Source organism: Phoca vitulina, unplaced genomic scaffold (assembly GCF_004348235.1).
Source record: "Phoca vitulina isolate PV1807 unplaced genomic scaffold, GSC_HSeal_1.0 scaffold20, whole genome shotgun sequence".
NCBI lineage: Eukaryota > Metazoa > Chordata > Mammalia > Carnivora > Phocidae > Phoca > Phoca vitulina.
Window position 1 is genome coordinate 39,282,676 of NW_022589723.1, and position 20,304 is coordinate 39,302,979.

At 47.1% G+C, this 20,304-nt stretch overlaps 1 protein-coding gene across 2 annotated transcripts; it reads left to right on the plus strand.

Moving 5' to 3' along the window:
• The first annotated feature begins 8,197 nt into the window (after positions 1–8,197).
• On the plus strand, positions 8,198–13,903 carry LOC116640418 (cytochrome P450 1A2). Of its 2 annotated transcripts, none has more exons than XM_032417452.1 (7): positions 8,198–8,269; positions 9,124–9,954; positions 10,508–10,628; positions 11,102–11,191; positions 11,453–11,576; positions 12,473–12,559; positions 13,502–13,900. In XM_032417452.1, the coding sequence occupies exons 2-7, from the start codon at positions 9,136–9,138 to the stop codon at positions 13,797–13,799; spliced, it is 1,539 nt and encodes a 512-aa protein (XP_032273343.1). In that variant the 5' UTR covers positions 8,198–8,269; positions 9,124–9,135; the 3' UTR covers positions 13,800–13,900. The 2 variants fall into 2 exon arrangements, with proteins under 2 accessions (XP_032273343.1, XP_032273344.1); XM_032417453.1 differs by having other exon boundaries at positions 8,223–8,269; positions 9,127–9,954; positions 13,502–13,903.
• The last annotated feature ends 6,401 nt before the right edge of the window (positions 13,904–20,304 follow it).

Below are 20,304 nucleotides of genomic sequence, written 5' to 3' on the forward strand. Positions count from 1 at the left end.
CTAAAGCACTGGGTCCTGGCTGCTCTGCACCAGCCATCATGGCCCCAGGTGCCTTGCTGGTGATTGGATTAAACACAGATCTGTGACAGGATTCTGGCCAATGATATGTAGGAGAAATCTGGTTCATGATAGGAATCTGGTTAAGAAAGACTGGTTAAGGGGCGCTTGGGTGGCTCAGTCGGTTAAGCGTCTGCCTTTGGCTCAGGTCATGATCCCAGGGTCCTGGGATGGAGCCCCAAGTCTGGTCCCTGCTCAGTGGGGAGTCTGCTTCTCCTTCTGCCCCTCCCCCTGCTCATGATCTCTCTCTCTCTCTCTCTCAAATAAATTAAAATCTTTAAAAAAAAAAAGAAAGACTGGTTAATGATAACAACTGATCACAAAACCTTCAGAAAGAAAGGAGAATGTTTTTTGGACCATTTGTATTGTTTTGTGTGTGAAACAAGGTCCAATTGAGGCAGCTGCCAAGGGGCCTGGGAGGGGCTGAAAGTCAAGGCCACTGCTCTTCCTAAGGGTGCTGGGTCCTAGACAGTGCCTGCACCACTGGCCAGGAAGACAGAGGCTCCCAAGAGCCTGAGAAGGCCCAGCATGCCCCCCAAAGCCTCGTGGCCAGCAGGGAAACAGAAGGCAAGAGCTAGAGGTGTGGTGGAGAGAGACTGAGAATCTGCTTCAGTTTTTATTCCCCAGGATGAAAAATAAGGAATGGCCATTGGGTGTCTACAAGTGGTGGGGCAGGTAGGATAGGGTTCCTAAGTTTGTTGAGTGGCCTGTCACTGGCAGGTGGGGCAACCAGGGTGTGCCCCGATAGGTCTGAATGAGACCACCTCCTTGCAGACACTGTGGGAGCACATCCAAGAGCATTTGGCTGACAAAGTTTTTTTGTTTGTTTGTTTGTTACTAAGAGTAATTTTATTATAGCTGGGACCAAATACTTTCTGGAACATATTTGTGATTGTTTACTGAAAGCCACAGGAAGGACAGGGGAATTCCCTTAATGAAAAAATGCTTCAAGGCAAGCTATTCTGAAAACAGGGTCAACTGGGACAGCTTTTGAGAAAGACTTCTTCACTCTGAAAAAGGATACATGGCAAGAGGTGCAGTCCTGTCCCTCTGGCCCTTGTCATGTCTGAATGTGATGGCTAGAACTGCAGCAGCTATCTTGTGACCAGAGGGAGGTAGCTTGGGTCAAAAAGCCGAGGTTCCAAGGATGGTGGATCACATATTTGCAAAGAACCCATTTATTATTCAGGGTCCTCGCAAGAAACAAGATCCATTCAAACTGGGTCATTGGTGAGAGTTTAATAAGGACGGTTTACAAAGGTGTGGGCAGGGCTTGGGGAAACCAACACAGGATAGTGTGGTACCATACAATTAGTAACAGAGAGAAGCCTTCACTCTCTTGGGCTGGAAGGGACAAGAAGAAGGTGTTTCCTGGACCCAGAGAGAGACTAAGGAGAGGAAGACTGCCTGGCAGGAGCTGTGGCCTACCATAGTGACTTTGCTGGGACCTGTGGAGAAAAAGCATGCCAGTCTCATTCTCTTCCCACCCTCGCATCTCATGCTAGTGCCTCCTATTGACTGAACCCAACAAGGAGCCAGAGGATGGGGGCAGCCCACTGATAGAGTCTGCAGAGTTCAGCCTCTCGGTGCACAGAGCAAGAGCGGGGGGTTGGATCTGGAGGACAAAGAGGAGTTTCAGTAAGTCTGCAATGATCTCATTCATCTTGCCACTGGGTCCTGTGGCTTGTGGCTACCCTATCAGATGGCACAGACAGAGAACATTTGTGGCACTGCAGAAAGCTCTATGGGACAGCACTGGCCTACAGGTGGTGAGATCAAGTAGGGGGTTCCTGCAAAAGCCCAGGCGGGAAGCGGTACTGACAGCCTTCTGCAGACAGCGCCACAGGAATGGAGAGAAGGAGTGAGACCCAAGAGGTATTTAAACTGTAGAATCCTGAGAATTCTGCTAGTGGTGAATGACAGAAAGAGACTTCCAGGATTCCCAGGTTTCTGGCTGGGGTGAGGATCAGAGGGGAAGTGTGTGTGCGGGGAGGTGACGTGCTTCATTCGGGCATGATGAGGATGCTGTGAGAGGGGGGTCTCGGGGTGGACACATGCAGCAGTTGACTGGATGTCCAGGACTGAAGCTCCAGGTCCATATCTTGTAGATTTGAGACTCCCTAGATTTAATGACTCATCTGTGTCCACCAAGGTGCTCCTTCTCTGCCAGGTCTGGGCTCAGAGACGAAAGGGGTTCAGCCCCTGCCTTCAAGGGGCCCACAGTCTCTGCTGGAGTTTGGGTTAGACGATGGGCCAGCCAAAAACCACAGCTCCTTGTGACCAGAGCCGTGGCAGAAGTGAGAATTGAATGATGAGAGGCACAAAGAAGGACTCACCCAAGGAGCAGAAAAGGGGCTGTCAATTACTGAGTCCTGACCAGCAGCCAGACTGATGAATGTGCACTGAATTAATTTGTTGAGTGACCCAGGAGTGCCCTTCACCCTTCCCCTCACCTTAAACTTAGCCAAGCCCTGTGTGTTTCCCTGGGATCCTCTCTTCAGGATAGGATTACTATGAAGCTAAACCAGAGATGGCCGACCTTAAGCACACAGCACAGAGCTTAGGGCATAGCAGGTGCTCAATAAATTTTAACCATAAGGATTATAGCAAGTTCCATAAAACCGATGCAGGAAAATGCCCAAAGCAGAGTCTTCACAAAGCTCTTGTGCCGGTTAGCATTCTTACTTGGGAACACTAATTGATTCAACAAATCTTATTCTGAATGAATGCTGTATGCCAGTCCCAGTGCTAGAAACTAGAGATAAGAAGAGAAGCAGAGGCCACCTCAACCTTTAAGCTCACAGTCCAAAGGGGAGGCAGCACGAAGGAGGGCAGTGTGGAGCCTGTGGTGACAGTTGAGCAGGGTATAGAATGATAGGCAGGAGCTAGCCAGAGAACCCAGGATGGGGGCATGAGTTTCAAGCAAAGGGACAGACATATGGAGAAGACAATGGGGGTGGGGCAGGGGGTTCATTGGGGCAAACAGAGCCAGAGAGGTGAACAAGAGCTGCTGCTGAAGCCTTTGGGTGCTAAACAAAGGAATTTTTTGTTTTTTTAAGATTTAATTAATTTATTTGACAAAGAGAGAGAGAGAGATCACAAGCGGGGGGGGAGGGGTAGAGGAAGAAGCAGGCTCCCCACTGAGCAGGGAGCCCGACGTGGGGCTTGATCCCGGGACCCTGGGACCATGACCCAAGCTGAAGGCAGATGCCCAACCAGGCGTCCCAGGAGTTTGGTTTTTATCCTGAAATCTATGGGAAGCATTGAGGGATTTTAAAAAGGGAAGTAGTCAATACACACTCCAGAATGGATAAAATGAAAAATATTAAAAATATTCCATGGTAGTGAGCATGAGAAGCATGGACCCTCATACATAGCTAGTGGGCATATCTAGTATGTTGAAAAATTGTTTGGCAGAATCTACTAGCACTGAACATATGTCTAGCCTATGACCTAGCATGTCTACTCACGGGTCTATACATAGCAGAAATACATACAAGCACGTGTGCAAAGGGCACCTGGGTGGCTCAGTCAGTTAAGTGTCTGACTTCAGTTCAGGTCATGATCTCGGGGTCCCGGGATCGAGCCTTGCAGCAGACTCCCTGCTCAGCAGGGAGCCTACTTCTCCCTTTCCCTCTGCCCTCACCCCCACTCATGCTCACTCTCTCTGTCTAGGTCTCTCTCTCTCAGATAAATAAATAAAATCTTTTTAAAAATCTATTAATTAAAAAAATATTCCATGACCAAACAAACAGTACACACAGCATGATTTCATTTATATAAAGAACAAAAACAGACACAACTCATCTACACTATTAGAAGTTGGGGTTGTGGTTACCCTTGGGGAGGGAGCACAAGGGGGGGCTCTAGGGTGTTGGTAATGTTCTGTGCCTTGATCTGACGCCTTGTTATGTGGTTTTGTTAAATCTGTAAAAATTCAAGCTGTACATGATAGCTGCACTTTTCTGGATGGATCTTATAATTTAAAAGTTTTAAGATTTTTATTAAAAATAAAGATGGTCTGTCATGTACAAGTTCAAATATTTTATGTAGATACTCCAACCTCAAGGATGGGGAGCAGAACTCCCCACTCCATAGATGTGGGCTGCTCACAGTGAATTTCTTCTAAAGAGCACAGTATGGAAAGGGGCGGAAGGAGTGACTCACCATATAGAAACTTGACAAACTTCAACCAGCTGGTCGAGGCCAACATCACCCATCCTGAGTCAGGTTGACAACATGTAGCCTTGCATGATATGACTAAGATGGCACTTTCCTTCTTGGTCTTCCTACCAATAACCCATAACCGCAGCCTTATAATGAAAGAAACAAACAAATTCCAGTACTGGGCATCCTACAGAATACCTGACTGGTACTCGTGAAAACTGTCAAGGTCATCAAAAACAAAGATAGTTTGAGCAATGTCACAGGCAAGGGGAGCTTAATGAGACATGATCACTCAGTACTATGTGGTGTCTTCCTGATGGGACCCTGGAACAAAAGAAGACATCAGGCAAAAGCTAAGGAGATCTGAATAAAGTATGACTTTAGTTCATTGAAGAATGAGAGCAAGAGAGAGGGAGAGGGAGAAAGAGACAGAGGTAGAGAGGAGGGTGAGGAAGGGAAGGAGGGAGGTAGGGAGGAAGGGAGGGAGGGAGGTGGGGGCAAGAGAGACACAGACAGACAGAAAGAGAGAAATAGTTTTCTGTAAATAAAACTTAGCCTAGCCTCAGACCTTGATCATTTTATTGTGTGAGCTGAACCCAGTAGAGATACAGACAGAAAACAGTTGTCCTTTCTCTCAGCCAAGGTCTTTAAACATGCTCTGCAGCTCTATCAGACTTCCCAACCTTGCCCATTGACCTCAGCCCAGTTTGACCCCACAGCTTTCTCCTTTTCAGGAATTAGAGAGCCCAGTCCAATCTAAATCAAACATGGCTTCTCATATCCAATTTAGGTAGGGAGCATTCCCAGCCTCCTGGGGACCCAACCAGACCCCGTGGGAAGGGGAGAAGTTTGCTCTGTTTCTGTACTCCTTCCCTCCACTGCCCCCCACCTTGCTGGCCTCTCCATCAGAGGGTGCGAAGGGGGAGGGTGCTGGAGGAGAAGCCAATCTCTTTTTATCTGGCTGGTACTGTGTATCATCTCTCTGGGTTAAGGATGCCCTTATGTCGCAGATGTTCCACGGCCAGCTTTTCATCAAGTGCCTTAGAGCCCCAATTGTCCTCACATCACAGAGTCCCAAAGTGGCTGATGGACCCTGGCTGACATCTTGCCCGCCCCCACCAGCTCACCCCCACAGCGGTCCCTCTCTTCTGCAGTGAGGTCCCATCCCTACAGGATGTCTACCTGACTCTCAGGAAACTCATATCCTGGTACTGCACCCCACTCTGGTCATGCAGGCTGCCCTCTGCTGCCCCCACCATTCAGCTGCTCCCCCCCAGTCCAGGGATACTTTCCAGGCAGGTGCATAGCGTGCTGGTCCAGAGCAGTCTTCTGAAGGTTTGGGTGCCAGCTCTAACACACTGCTCTGGGACGTAGAGCAAATTACACCACTTCTCTGTGCTTCCATTACTCCACTGTAATATAAAAATAGTATTAATCAGAGGGGGAGATGAACCATGAGAGATGATGGACTCTGAGAAACAAACTGAGGGTTCTAGAGGGGAGGTAGGTAGGAGGATGGGTTAGCCTGGTGATGGGTATTAAAGAGGGCACGTCCTGCATGGAGCACTGGGTGTTATACACAATGAATCATGGAACACTACATCAAAAACTAATGATGTAATGTATGGTGATTAACATAATATAATAATAAAAAAACAAAACAAGACAAAATAGTGTTAATTTCCATTCCACAAGATTACTGAGAATGTTTTTCGTTCATACATGTAAAGCTCTTAGAACAACTGGGCCCATAACTATCAAGCTCTATAAAGTATGTGATAAATATACAAATGGCAGAGTTCCCCTCCCCATTCTCCAACCCACCTGGCCTCTTGGCTGGGAAGGGGAAGCCATTCTCCCCTCTTGCAGGTATCCCGCTCTCAAAGCTAAGGTCTCCTGGACTTTCCTCACGTGGCTCCTTGAGATGGAGAGTTCCTCCTGCCTTCCCGGGGAGAGGAGAGAGAATCACTGTGGAACTCCTTACCAAGCAACAGCCCTCTTGCTACCTGAAGGCTCCTTTACTTTTACTGAACGCCCGCATACCTTCCCCTAGGACCTCGGATAGCTGACATTTGCCATTATCTACTCACTCTCCTCTCTATATACATACGCACATGGACGTACACTTTTAAACAGAATCATTTATTTTTTATTGAAATTCAATTAATTAACGTATAGTGTATTATTAGTTTCAGAGGTAGAGTTCAGTGATTCATTGGTCTTTTTTTTTATTTTTTAAAGATTTTATTTATTTATTTGACAGAAAGACACAGCGAGAGAGGGAATACAAGCAGGGGGAGTGGGAGAGGGAGAAGCAGGCTTCTCGCGGAGCCGGGAGCCCCATGTGGGGCTCGATGCGGGGCTCGATGCGGAGCTCGATCAGGATCAGGACCAGAGCCGAAGGCAGACGCTTAACGACTGAGTCACCCAGGCGCCCCGAGTCATTGGTCTTATATAATACCCAGTGCTCATTACATCATGTGTCCTCCTTAATGTCCATTACCCAGGTACCCCCCTCCCCCTTCCCCCCAGCAACCCCCAGTCTGTCTCCTATGATTAAGAGTCTCTTATGATTTGTCTCCCTCTCCGATTTCATCTTTAAACAGAATCATTTAAAAGTAAGTTGCAGAAATCATGACACCTCACCCCTACATGCTGCAACATTAATCTCCTAAGAAGATTTCCTACAATATCCTCCCACATAACTGCGATGCTATGTTCACACCTAAGAAAATTCACATTAGGGTCGCCTGGGTGGCTCAGTCAGTTACGCATCTGCCTTTTGGCTCAGGTCATGATCCCAGGGTCTTGGGATCCCCAAGGATCCCCTGGGACACAGGACCCATGGTGGATGTATCTTGGGATCCCCCCAATCCTCCCCCCAATCCCTGCTCCTCCCTCTCCCTCTGCCCCTCCCCCCAGTTGTGCACTCTTCTCTCTCAAATAAATCATTTAAATCTTTTTTTAAAAAAGGAAATACACATTAATTCCATAATATTTTCTAATCTTCTGTCCATGCTCATGTGCTTCCAATTGTCCCAAAAATGTCTTTTGCAGCTTTAAAACATTTTTTCTTGAGGTCTAGGTTCTAGTGAAATTTTACATTAGCATTTGGTTGTTCTGTCTCTAGGCTCTTTGTTCTAGAAAAGGACCTTTTATTTATTTTTTTTTAAAGATTTTATTATTTATTTATTTGAGAGAGAGAACACGAGGAGGGGGAGGGTCAGAGGGAGAAGCAGGCTCCCTGCTGAGCAGGGAGCCCCACGCGGGACTCCATCCTGGGACTCCGGGATCATGACCTAAGCCAAAGGCAGACACCCAACCAACTGAGCCACCCAGGCACCCAGGACCTTTTATTTTTTAATGGCATTGACTGTCTTGAAGAATCTAAGTCAGTTGCCATGAGGAACAGCTCACAGCATGGATATTCTTCATTTGATTTTAAGTTTCTTGTCATTTCTTACCAGGAGGAACGAGGGCTAAGGGGTCGCCCTTTAGAATGCAGCAGCCTTTTCATCTGTTTTCAGATTGAGGACTTGGGCTGAAATTCAGAGGTGGCCAGAGCATGCCCGTTCCCTACCTGGTTTTGCAGGTGGTCGGAGGGGTGCTACAGAGCACCCTTCCTGAGAGGAGCAGATCAGCCTGGTCCGAGGGCTCAGGCAGGGTCTCTCCTCATGGGGGCAGTGGGAAAGGAGCCTGGAACAACCCAGAAGACTTTTGCTCCCAGCACCTGCCCTGCCCTGGAAAAAAATAAGTCTATTGATCCTAGGGACCCAGAAAAGAGCTGGGCATTCCTCCCTAGGGACATAGCACCTCTCCCTGAAGAGCTGCCCTGAGCCACAGGTAGTAGGTGGAGCTGAGGGATCATGGCCCAAGGCCAAGGGCTGACCCTTCCAGCTTCATTTGGTAACTTTGATATCAGGTGACCAGGATGGCCGGGCCAATCTGACAGAGGGTGGTATTTATAAAAGGTCCCCTCCCCCGGAGCCAGAAGCTCTGTACCAGCCTCCACAAGCCTGCTGATTTCAAGCACCTCCGTCTACAGGTACCTTTCTGGGGCTCATTTTCCAGTCCCTGGGAACCCCCCGCCCAATGTATCCTGGGAACCAGTGGAGATGGAGGAATGAAGGGACCCTGGGTTAGGTGTAGGAGGCCTGAGTTCTAGTCCTTCCTGCCCAACTCCAGACCTCAGTTTCTCCATTTTTCAATTGGCAGCTTGGACTGGGCCATCTCTAAGGACCCTTAGTGTGATTCAAATGGAGAAATGGGGAGGGGTCCCCACCTGGCACGGGGGCAGCCATGGCTCTGGCTGCAGCCCGACCTCAGGCTCTAATATTGTGAGGGGATGGGGAGGAGGTGCTCTCCTTGGATGTGGTAAAGAGTGCCTTGGGGAAGGGGCCATCACCAGTCATTCGCATCAGCCCTGGGTGGGACCTTGGCCTCCTTGGTGTTGCTGGGTGGGAGCAGCTCCCCATTCCCTGGGTAGGAGGAGGTATTGGCAGGCAGCCAGCATTGGCACGGACCCTTTGGCATAATGCCGAGCATAACCCTGAGATGGGGCCTGGCAAGGGTGCTTCCCTGTTTTGAAGTGTCAGTTGCCTCCACTCCAGCCTCAGAATTGGAGACTGAGGAGACGGGCAGAGGGGAAGGTCAGGGCTCAAAGTGCAGACACTCAGGTTGGGCATTTTGAGGTTCCTTTCCAGGCCTCAGGTTCTGTGATGCTCTCAGGGTGAGCTCCTGGGACACAGGACCCATGGTGGATGTATCTTAGTCTTTCTGGTGTCCGGCTGGGAGCCACGCACCGAACACATGCCGGTGTCCACTGACTGAGGGAGTGAATGAAAGAAGGAAGGGATGGCTCCATCTTGACACTCAGCCTGGCTCCTCCTTCTTCCCTAGTAGTTGGTACAGATGGCATTGTCCCAGATGGCCACAGAGCTTCTCCTGGCCTCTGCCGTCTTCTGCCTGGTGCTCTGGGTGGTCAGGGCCTGGCAGCCTTGGGTTCCCAAAGGCCTGAAGAGTCCCCCCGGGCCCTGGGGCTGGCCCCTGCTGGGGAACGTGCTGACCTTGGGGAAGAACCCACATCTGGCGCTGTCCAGGCTGAGCCAGCGTTACGGGGACGTGCTGCAAATCCACATTGGCTCCACACCCGTGCTGGTGCTCAGCGGCCTGGACACTGTCCGGCAGGCCCTAGTGAGGCAGGGTGAGGATTTCAAGGGCCGGCCCGACCTCTACAGCTTCACTCTGATTACTAATGGCCAAAGCATGTCCTTCAGCCCAGACTCTGGACCAGTGTGGGCTGCCCGCAGGCGCCTGGCCCAGAATGCCCTGAAGAGTTTCTCCATTGCCTCAGACCCGGGTTCCTCGTCCTCCTGCTACCTGGAAGAGCATGTGAGCAAGGAGGCCGAGGCCCTCCTCAGCAGGTTGCAGGAACAGATGGCAGAAGTTGGGCACTTTGACCCCTACAACCAAGTGCTGCTCTCAGTGGCTAATGTCATTGGTGCCATGTGCTTTGGGCAGCACTTCCCTCAGAGCAATGAGGAAATGCTCAGCCTCATAAAGAGCAGCAATGATTTTGTGGAGACTGCCTCCTCCGGGAACCCTGTGGACTTCTTCCCCATCCTGCAGTATATGCCCAACCCCGCCTTGCAGAGATTCAAGGCCTTTAACCAGAAGTTAGTGCAGTTCCTGCAGAAAATTGTGCAGGAGCACTACCAGGACTTTGACGAGGTGAGCCCAGGGTGTTGGTGGTGAGGGGACACCCTGCAGGGCCTGGGTGTAGCTACTCTCACCCAGCCTCCAGGTACACACACTGCTGATGTGCTGCCAAGGCCTAGGAAGGCTCTGGAATGCCTTGGATTGGCTGTGTGACCTGGGACCAATCCCTCTCCCTCTCAGGCCTCAGTTTTCTCAACCAATTGCCTCCCGCTCAGGGTCACTCAGAGCCCCAGAGATATTTGTCTGTGAATGGGGCCCTGGCAGAGTGCCACAATGTGGGGGGGGGGGCGGCTGTTATCATGAGAAGGCTTTTGTTCTGCAGGAACCTGAACCCTGACGGAAGCTAATCTGCAGCTCAGGCGGCACTTGGTTTCCCAGTACTTCCCCCAACCCCCTCCCTTGAAATTGGCCCCCTTGGGTTATTGGGAGGAAGGGCACCCAGGGCTGCTACCAGCTCCCCCTGGAAGCCCAGCTTACTGCCTGGAGGCCGGGCAGGAGTGCCCTGTGGGGTAGGGCAAGGTCTGACCTGGAAGTGCCAGGGCGCCCCAAGCTTGTGTCCCCACAGAGCAGCGTCCAGGACATCACAGGTGCCCTCTTGAAGCACAATGAGAAGGGCTCCAGAGCTGGTGGTGGCCACATTCCCCATGAGAAGATCGTCAGCCTTATCAATGATATTTTTGGGGCAGGTAGGAACCAGACCCATGCCCCTTCCATCCATCAGTGCCTGTTGTTCACCCACAGACTTGCCCGGCCCCTGAGTCCATCCGATCATTTGCTAACCACATACCAGATGGTGTGGGACACAGACACCTGGCCCATATTCAGGGTCTGAATCCAGGCTGGGCCAACAACTCCCAGTGGGAATTCAACTAAGCCCCTCTTGGCCTCTGGGCCTCAGTTTCCCCACCTGAACAATAAGGGGTTCTCTAGCCTGTAAGTCTAGATCCCTGTAATTCCAGCAGCTAATTATGAAACTAGTGACTCAAATTTGTGTTGAGGAGACCTGGTCTCTGCCTTCAGGAAACTCATGGAGGGTAGAGGATGTAGGGGGAAGGAGGCAGAGAAAACAATGCTTGGTACATAAGTGCTGGGTGCTTAGTAAATGCTGTTTTTTTGTTCTTGTCTTCCTCCCTTCCTCACCTTGCACCATGCTGCCCAGGATTTGAACCCATCACAACGGCCATCTCCTGGAGCCTCATATACCTTGTGACAAACCCTGAGATACAGAGGAAGATCCAGGAGGAGTTGGGTATGTGGTAGAGATGTACAAGCTGAGAGAAGACTTGGGATCCCCAGGTCATTTCTTCAATGTCCATATAGCTGTTTTGCACCTACTATGTAGCAGCCCTGGGCATACAGTGGTGTCCACTCTTGCCTAGAACATGCTGGGGGAAGGGTGGTTAATGGGCCTCAGATATAGAAGGCATAGTTCCATGTAATAGGGGACTTAGATGCCATGGAGCAGTCTCAGGGCAGCCCTAAGCCTTGTTTGGTCTTCTGTTCTCTGCAGACACAGTGACTGGCAGGGCCCGGCAGCCCCGGCTCTCCGACAGACCCCAGCTGCCCTACATGGAGGCCTTCATCCTGGAGATCTTTCGACACACCTCCTTCGTCCCCTTCACCATCCCGCACAGGTAAAGCCAGCTTATCCTGACCTGCCACCTTTGTAGTCCTCACCATGTTTCTTCCTCCCATCTTCTCAGCCCTGGCCCTGGCTCAGACCTTGGCCTCTCACTTCTGGCTGTGTCACCAAGTTCCTCACAGACCCTCAACCTCTAGGCTGCCCCTAACCAGTCCAACCATGATCAAACTACCCAGCTTTCAGGAGAAAGTCACACTCCTGACCTCAGCTCTCCTGCATCTCTGCTCACATTCCCTCCCTACAAGTATTCTCAACCCAGCCAGGCTGGCCTCACTGCACCTGGCCAGCATGATGCAGTCAACCTCCAATTTTGCTTATGCTGGACCTTCTGCTTGAAATGCCTTCTAACCTCTTCTTCTGCTACCAGAATCCTATCCCTGTCCAAGGTCAATCACAAACTTGCCCTTCACTAGCAGGCTTTCTTGACTCATCCAGCTAGCACAGCTTCATTCTCTGATCAGTCATTTGTCCTTGATTATGTCCTGGGATTTTAACAATGTCAAGAGAGTTCGTGAGCATTTACTTCTACCCATATGTTGGTCTAGTTATTCCCAGAGCAAAAGGCCTGACTCCTTAGCCAGGCTGGGAACTCCCCAGGGCTAGCCCAGACTGCCTGTCTCTTGGCTCCAGAGGATGACCAAGTGCACAGCTGGACACAAACAAAAGTTTAGTAAACACTTGCTGAAGTTGAAGGAGCTGAGGAAGGGGAAGGATAGTTTCATCCCTTCCCTGCTCCTGATCGTCCCTCCCAGTGTAGGATATGGAGACTGTGGAGACTGTGGAGGGCAAGCTATTCGGGGGGTGGGGGGGAAGTAGGAGCAAGTAGCTCCCAGAGACATGCCCCGGTGTTCCTGCCCTGAGCCTGACAGAGCCCTCTTCCCTCCTCAGCACGACAAGGGACACGACACTGAAAGGCTTCTACATCCCCAAGGAACGCTGTGTCTTCATAAACCAGTGGCATGTCAATCACGACCAGTGAGTATACCTCCCCCACAGAAAAATACATGAGATTCAGCAGACAGGAAGGCTGTTTGTCCCCCTAGGAACTGGGTATAAATAGAGGAATGGTGCCTCAATTGCTATATATACTCTGTTCTAAGTAGCAAAATTTAGGTCCATGTTTCTCAAACATTAGTGTACATAGGAAATAACCAGAAGGTTGGTTAGATTAGGGGGCCTCATCCCCCAGAATTCTACTTTGGTAGGTAAAGTGGAGTACCTCAGGTGATTGTGATGCCAATGGCCCAGCGACCTCTCTTTGGAAAATCCCAATCTAGCCTAGAGGTAGGGGGACCATATAATTTACCACCCAAACTGAGACACTTCTGAGTGTGAAAAGGGATGCTGTCAACAATTACTCCAAAACAATAAAGCATAAACCAGGATATACTGCTGATTCCCCTTGTATATTGAGTAGGATAGAGATGTTTTCCTTCTTTTAATTTCTTTTATTTGAAACATTATTTCTTTAAAATAACAAATTGATATGACAAAGCACCATTTGCAAGGCCAATCATTTTATTTTATTTTTTTTTTTAAGATTTTATTTATTTATTTGACAGAGAGAGACACAGCGAGAGAGGGAACACAAGCAGGGGGAGTGGGAGAGGGAGAAGCAGGCTTCCCGTGGAGCAGGGAGCCCGATGCGGGGCTCGATCCCAGGACGCTGGGATCATGACCTGAGCCGAAGACAGACACTTAACGACTGAGCCACCCAGGCACCCCAAGGCCAATCATTTTAGAAAGAGTTTTGTAAAAGAGATAAGCATGAAAGTACAGTTTGGTTCCTCTCTCCACTCTCTTCTCATTACTCTCAATCTATTCTAACACTGGTGCCATCCATAGAAGTCTCCCCAAGGCTTTTCCTCCCAGGGTCTCCCCCAGCCAGAAATCCCATCTCCTCTGTTCCTCCTGCAGAAAGGTGTGGGGGGATCCATTTGAGTTCCGACCAGAGCGATTCCTCACTGCTGATGGCACCTCAATCAACAAGATCTTGAGTGAGAAGGTGATGATCTTTGGCATGGGCAAGCGCCGGTGCATAGGGGAGCTCCTGGCCAAGTGGGAGATCTTCCTCTTCCTAGCCATCTTGCTGCAGCGGCTGGAGTTCAGTGTGCCAGACGGTGTGAAAGTAGATCTAACCCCCATCTATGGGCTGACCATGAAGCACACCCGCTGTGAGCATGTCCAGGCACGGCCACGTTTCTCCACCAAGTGAAGGCACCGGGCATGCCAAAGCAGAGGGAGGGGTAAGGATCACCCATGGGGCCTCAGCCCTTGTTTTTATCCTTTTTCTTAAATAAAAGCTTTATGGAGGCATAATATACATAGCATACAATTCACCTTCTTAAAGCATACAATCCAGTAGCTTTTAGTATATTCACAGATCTTTGGGCATTCCTGGACCCAGTTTCGACATGGGGGCTCTCCACACATGCAACACCAAGCAATTCTCAGACACCAACAGGGTGTCCAAGAATTCAACTCAATTCTGACACTACCTACCCAGAGATAGCATGACACTTCACAGGTTAAGGGCTCAGTCCTACAAGACTGCCCCTCACCCCTGACTTCAGTTGCCAGTCACAAGCCCCAGGCTGTTACCTGTGCTTCTGATCGACCAACTCCAGATTGGAGGTTCCAACCACTTCCTCCTTAGGTCTTTTAATTTGCTAAAGTGGCTCACAGAACTCAAGGAAACACTTAAGTTTACCAGTTTATTAAAGGATATGACAAAAGATATGAATCAATAGCCAGATGAAGAGATACACAGGGGGAGGTCTGGAGAAGGGGGATGGAACTTCCGTGCCCTCTCCAAGCACCCCACTCTCCCCACTCTGTGTGTTCACTAACCTGAAGCTCTTGATCCCAGTCCTTTTGGGATTTTATGGAGGCTTCATTGCATACTCAGGACTGACTAAGGCTTTGGCCATTGACTGATTGATCCTCCAGCCCCTTTCCTCTCCCTGGAGGTCAGGGAGTGGGACGGATCCCACTCTAACACATGGTTGGATCTCCTGCCAACCAGCTCCTGCCCTTGAGTGCAGTCCAAACGTTACCTTCATTAATATAACAAAAGACACCTTCATCACTCTCAACACTTAGGAAATTCCAAGCGTTTGGGGAGCTATGAGCCAGGATCTATGGACAAAGACCTAATACATGAATCCCAAGCAGACTCCCTATTGAGCATGGAGTCCAAGGCGGGGCTCAATCTCACAACCCCAAGATCACAACCAGAGGAGAAATCAAGATCGGACGCTCAACTGACTGAGCCACCCAGGTGCCCTGCTAGTAGTATATCTTGATCCAAATCTACAGTGATTGGGCACCTGGGTGGCTTAGTCAGTTGAGCGTCTGCCTTCAGTTCAGGTCATGATCCCGGTGTCCTGGGATAGAGTCCTACAACAAGCTCCTTGCTCGGCGGGGAGTCTGCTTCTCCCTCTGCCTGCCGCTCCCCTTGCTTGTGCAAGTGTGTGGTATGCATGCTCTCTCTCCGACAAAGAAATAAATAAAATGTTTAAAAATATATATTATGTTCAAAATAAAAAAACAAAAGCAAAAATAAACACACCACTACAGAAAATCGTCAAATCACAAAGGAAGAGAGCAAGAAAAGAAGAAAGGAGCAGAAGAAATACAAAAGAGCCACAGAACAATTAACAAAATGGCAATCAGTACATATCAATAATTATTTTAAATGTAAATGGACTAAATTCTCCTATCAAAAGACACAGAGTGGATGAATAGATAAAAGAAACAATACCTATCTATATGCTGCCTCCAAGAGATTCATTTCAGATATAAGGCCACACACAGACTGAAAGTGAAGGGATAAAAAAAAATATTCATGCAAATGGAAACCAAAAGAAAATTGGGGTGGCTATACACATACCAGACAAAAAAGAGTTTAAAATAAAGACCATAATAAGAGACAAAGAAGGTCATTACATAAGATAAATGGGTCAATCCAACAAAAAGATATGACATTTGTAAATATGCACCCAACGTAGGAGCACCTAGATATATAGAGTAAATACTAACAGACCTAAAGAGATGGGGCGCCTGGGTGGCTCAGTCGTTAAGCGTCTGCCTTCGGCTCAGGTCATGATCCCAGGTTCTGAGATTGAACCCCGCAGCGGGCTCCCTGTTCAGCCGGAAGGCTGCTTCTCCTTCTCCCACTCCCCCTGCTTGTGTTCCCTCTCTTGCTGTGTCTCTCTCTGTCAAATAAATAAATAAAATCTTAAAAAAAAAAAAAGACCTAAAGAGAAAAATAGACAGTAATACAATAATAGTAGGGGACTTTAATACCCCACTTCCATCAATGGAGAGAACACCCAGATAGAAAATCAATAAGGAAGCCTTGGCCTTTAATGACATGTTAGACAGATGGAGTTAACAGATATATACAGAACATTCCATCTAAAAGTAAGAGAATGTACGTTCTTCTTAAGTGCACATAGAATACTCTTTTTTTTTAAGATTTTACTTATTTAGGGGCACCTGGGTGGCTCAGATGGTTAAACATCTGCCTTCAGCTCAGGTCATGATCTCAGGGTCCTGAGATCAAGCCCTGTGTTGGGCTCCCTGCTCAGTGGGGAGTCTGCTTCTCCCTCTCTCTCTGCCTCTCCCCCTGCTCCTGCTTTCTCACTCTTGCTCTCTCTTTCAAATGAATAAATAAAATCTTTAAATTTTTTTTTAAATAAAAAATTTAAAAATAAAAAGATTTTATTTATTTATTTATTTATTTATTTATTTGAGGGAGAACATGAGCCAAGGGAGGGACAGAAGGAGAGGGAGAGGGATGAGAAGACTCTCCACTGAGCATGGAGCCCAACTTGGGGCTCAATTTCAGGAACCCAGAATCATGACCTGAGCTGAAGTCAGACACTTAACCACCCAGGTGCCCCAGAACACTCTTTATGATAGATCACATGTTAAGCCACAAAACAAGCCTTTTTTTAAAAAATTTTATTTATTTATTTATTTGACAGAGAGAGACACAGTGAGAGAGGGAACATGAGCATGGGGAGCGGGAGAGGGAGAAGCAGGCTTCCCGATGAGCAGGGAGCCGGATGCAGGGCTCAATCCCAGGAGCCTGGGATCATGACCTGAGCTGAAGGCAGACGCCTAACAACTGAGCCACCCAGGCGCCCATCACAAAACAAGTCTTAATAAATTTGAAAAGACTGAAATCATATCAAGCATGTTTTCACAATGGTATGAAACTAGAAATCAATTACATGAAGAAAACTGGAAATTCACAAATACATGGAGGTTAGACATCATGCTCCTGAACAAACAAAGGGTCAAAGAACAAATCAAAAGAGAAATAAAAAAATTCTTTAGGGGCGCCTGGGTGGCACAGTTGGTTAAGCATCCAACTCTTGATTTCAGCTCAGATCATAACCTCAGGATTGTGAGATCCTGCCCTGGGTGGGGCTCCATGCTCAGCACAGAATCTGCTTGGGTTTCTCTCTCCCTCTTCCTCTGCCCCTCCCCCACCATGCATGCCCTTGTGCTCTCTCCCTCTCTCTCTCTCTAAAATAAATAAATAAATCTTAAAAAAATTACCTTGAGACAAATAAAAATGGAAACACAACACACCAAAACTTATGGGATGCAGCAAAAACAGTTCTAAGAGGGAAATTCATAGCAATAAATGCCTACCTCATGAAACAAGAAAATCTCAAATAAACAACTCAACTTTAGACCACAAGGAACTAGAAAAATAAGAACAAGTGAAGCCCAAAGTTAGTCGAGGAAAGAAATAATAAAGATGAGAGTGGAAATAAATGAAATAGGGACTAAAAAGACAATGGAAAAGATCAATGAAAAGATACAAAAAACTGACAAACTTTTAGCTAGACTCACCAAGAAAAAAAGAGATTCAAATCAATAAAATCAGAAATGAAAGAGGAGACTTACAACTGATACAACAGAAATACAAAGGGTCATAGGAGACAACTATGAACAGTTATATGCCAACAAATCAGACAACCTGGAAGAAATGGGTAAGTTCCTAGAAACATGTAACCTACTATGACTGAATCATGAAGAAATAGAAAATTTGAACAGGCTGATTACTAATAAGGAGATTGAATCAGTAATCAAAAACTTCCCCACAGGGGCACCTGGGTGGCTCAGTCGTTAAGCATCTGCCTTCGGCTCAGGTCATGATCCTAGGGTCCTGGGATCAAGCCCCACATCGGGCTCCCTGCTCCACGGGAAGCCTGCTTCTCCCTCTCCCACTCCCCCTGCTTGTGTTCCCTCTCTCGCTGTGTCTTTCTCTGTCAAATAAATAAATAAAATCTTTAAAAAAAAAAAAAAAAAAACAACTTCCCCACAAACAGAAGTCCAGGACCAGATGGCTTCACTGGTGAATTTTATCAAATATTCAAAGAAGAATTTTATACCAATCCTTCTAAAATTCTTCCAACAAATAGAAGAGGAAGGATTTTTACGAGGACAGCATTATCCTGATACCAAAACCAGACAAGCACACCAGAAGAAAAGAGAATTACAGGTGAATATCCCTATGGAACATAGATGCAAAAGCCCTCAATAAAGCATTAGTATACCGACTTCAATTAAAAGGATTGTATGCCACAATGAAGTGGAATTTATTCCAAGGATGCAAGGATGATGGTTCAACATCTGCAAATCAATGTGATATACCACATTAACAAAATGAAGGGAAAAAGTCATATAATCATCTTAATAGATGCAGAAAAAGCATTTGAGAAATTCAATATCCATTTATGATAAAAACTCTCAACAAAGTGAGTGTAGAGGGAACATACCTCAACATGATAAAAGCCGTGTTATGACAAGCCCACAGCTAAAATCATACTCAATGGTGGAAAGCCAAAAGCTTTTCCTCTAAGATCAGGAAGAAGACAAGGATACTCACTCTTGCCACTTTTATTCAACATCATATTGGAAGTCCTAGCCAGAATGATTAGCAAGAAAAAGAAATAAAAGGATGTAGTAAAACTGTCACTATTTGCAAATGATATATTAAATACATAAAACCCTAAAGACTCTGGGGCGCCTGGGTGGCTCAGTCGTTAAGCATCTGCCTTCGGCTCAGATCATGGTCCCAGGGTCCTGGGATCGAGCCCCACATCGGGCTCCCTGCTCGGCGGGAAGCCTGCTTCTCCCTCTCCCACTCCCCCTGCTTATGTTCCCTCTCTTGTTGTGTCTCTCTTTGTCAAATAAATAAATAAATAATCTTAAAAAAACAAAACCCTAAAGACTCCACCAAAAAACAAAACTTATTAGAACTGATCAATGAATTCAGTAAAGTTGCAGGATACAAAATTAATATACAGAAATCTGTTGCATTTCTATATCCTAATATGAAGTAGCAGAAAGAGAAATTAAGGGGCACCTGGGTGGCTCAGTTGGTTAAGTGTCTGACTCTTGATTTCAGCTCAGCTCAGATCTCAGGGTTGTGAGATCAAGCCCTGTAGTGCTCCGTGCTTGGACATGGAGTCTGCTTAAGATTCTCCCTCTCCCTCTACCCTTCTCCCCCTACCCCCACACACACATGCTCTCTTTCTCTCTCTCTCTAAAAAAAAGAGAGAGAGACAGAGATTAATAAAATATCTCATTTACAATTGCTTCAAAAACAATAAGGGGGGGGTACCTGCCTGTCTCAGTTCATAGAGCATGCGACTCTTGGGCATAGAGCTTACTTACACTAACAAACAAACAAATACTTAAGAATAAATTTAATCAAGAAGATGAAAGACCCAACTGTAAGACGTTAATAAAAGAAATTGAAGACACAAGTAAATGGAAAGATATTCCATACTCATGGATTGGAAGAATTAATATTGTTAAAATGTCCATGCTACCCAGAGCACTCTATAGATTCAATGCAATCCCTATAAAAATTCCAAGGACATTTTCCACAAAAATAGAACAAACAATCCTAAAATTTATATGGAACCATAAAGGACTCCAAATAGCAATCTTGAGAAAGAAAAAAAAAGTTAAAGCATCATGCTGTCTGATTTTAAACTATACTAAAGCTATAGTAATCAAAACAGTATGGTATTTGCATTAAACCTTAAAAGTAGGGTGCCTGGGGGCTCAGTCGATTAAGGGTCTGCCTTCAGCTCAGGTCATGATCCCAGGGTCCTGGGATAGAGCCCCACATTGGGCTCCCTGCTCAGTAGGGAGCCCTGCTTCTCCCTCTCCCTCTGTCTGCCACTCCCCCTGCTTGAACTCTCTCTCTGTCAAATAAATAAATGCAATCTTAAAAAAATAATAATAATAAAATAAAATAAAATTGACACATAGATCAATGGAACAGAATAGAGAGCTCAGAAATAAACCCATGAGGAGCACCTGGGTGGCTCAGTCACTAAAGTATACAGCTCTTGATCTCAGGGTTGTAAGTTTAAGCCCCACACTGGATGTAAAGATTGCTTAGAAATAAAGTCTTAAAAAAGAAAAAAATCCATGCATATATGGTCAATTAATTTATGACAAAAGAGCCAAGAACATACAATGGGGAAAGGACAGTCTCTTTAATAAATGGTGTTGGGAAAACTGGACAGCCATGTGCAAAAGGATGAAAATGAACCGGTATCTTACACCATGTACAAAAATAAACTGAACCAAACTGGACCAAAGATTTGAACATAACACCTGAAACCATAAAACTCCTAGAAGAAAACGTAGGTAGTCAATTCCTTGACAATGTGTTTCAC

What these genes read in the sequence shown, in the direction of transcription:
- LOC116640418 (XM_032417452.1), top strand. Translation starts at nt 9,136, where the DNA reads ATGGCATTGTCCCAGATGGCCACAGAGCTTCTCCTGGCCTCTGCCGTC. An exon ending in GAAGATCCAGGAGGAGTTGG is followed by an intron (nt 11,192 to 11,452) that starts GTATGTGGTAGA and finishes TGTTCTCTGCAG; the next exon opens with ACACAGTGACTGGCAGGGCC. An exon ending in TGGCATGTCAATCACGACCA is followed by an intron (nt 12,560 to 13,501) that starts GTGAGTATACCT and finishes TTCCTCCTGCAG; the next exon opens with AAAGGTGTGGGGGGATCCAT.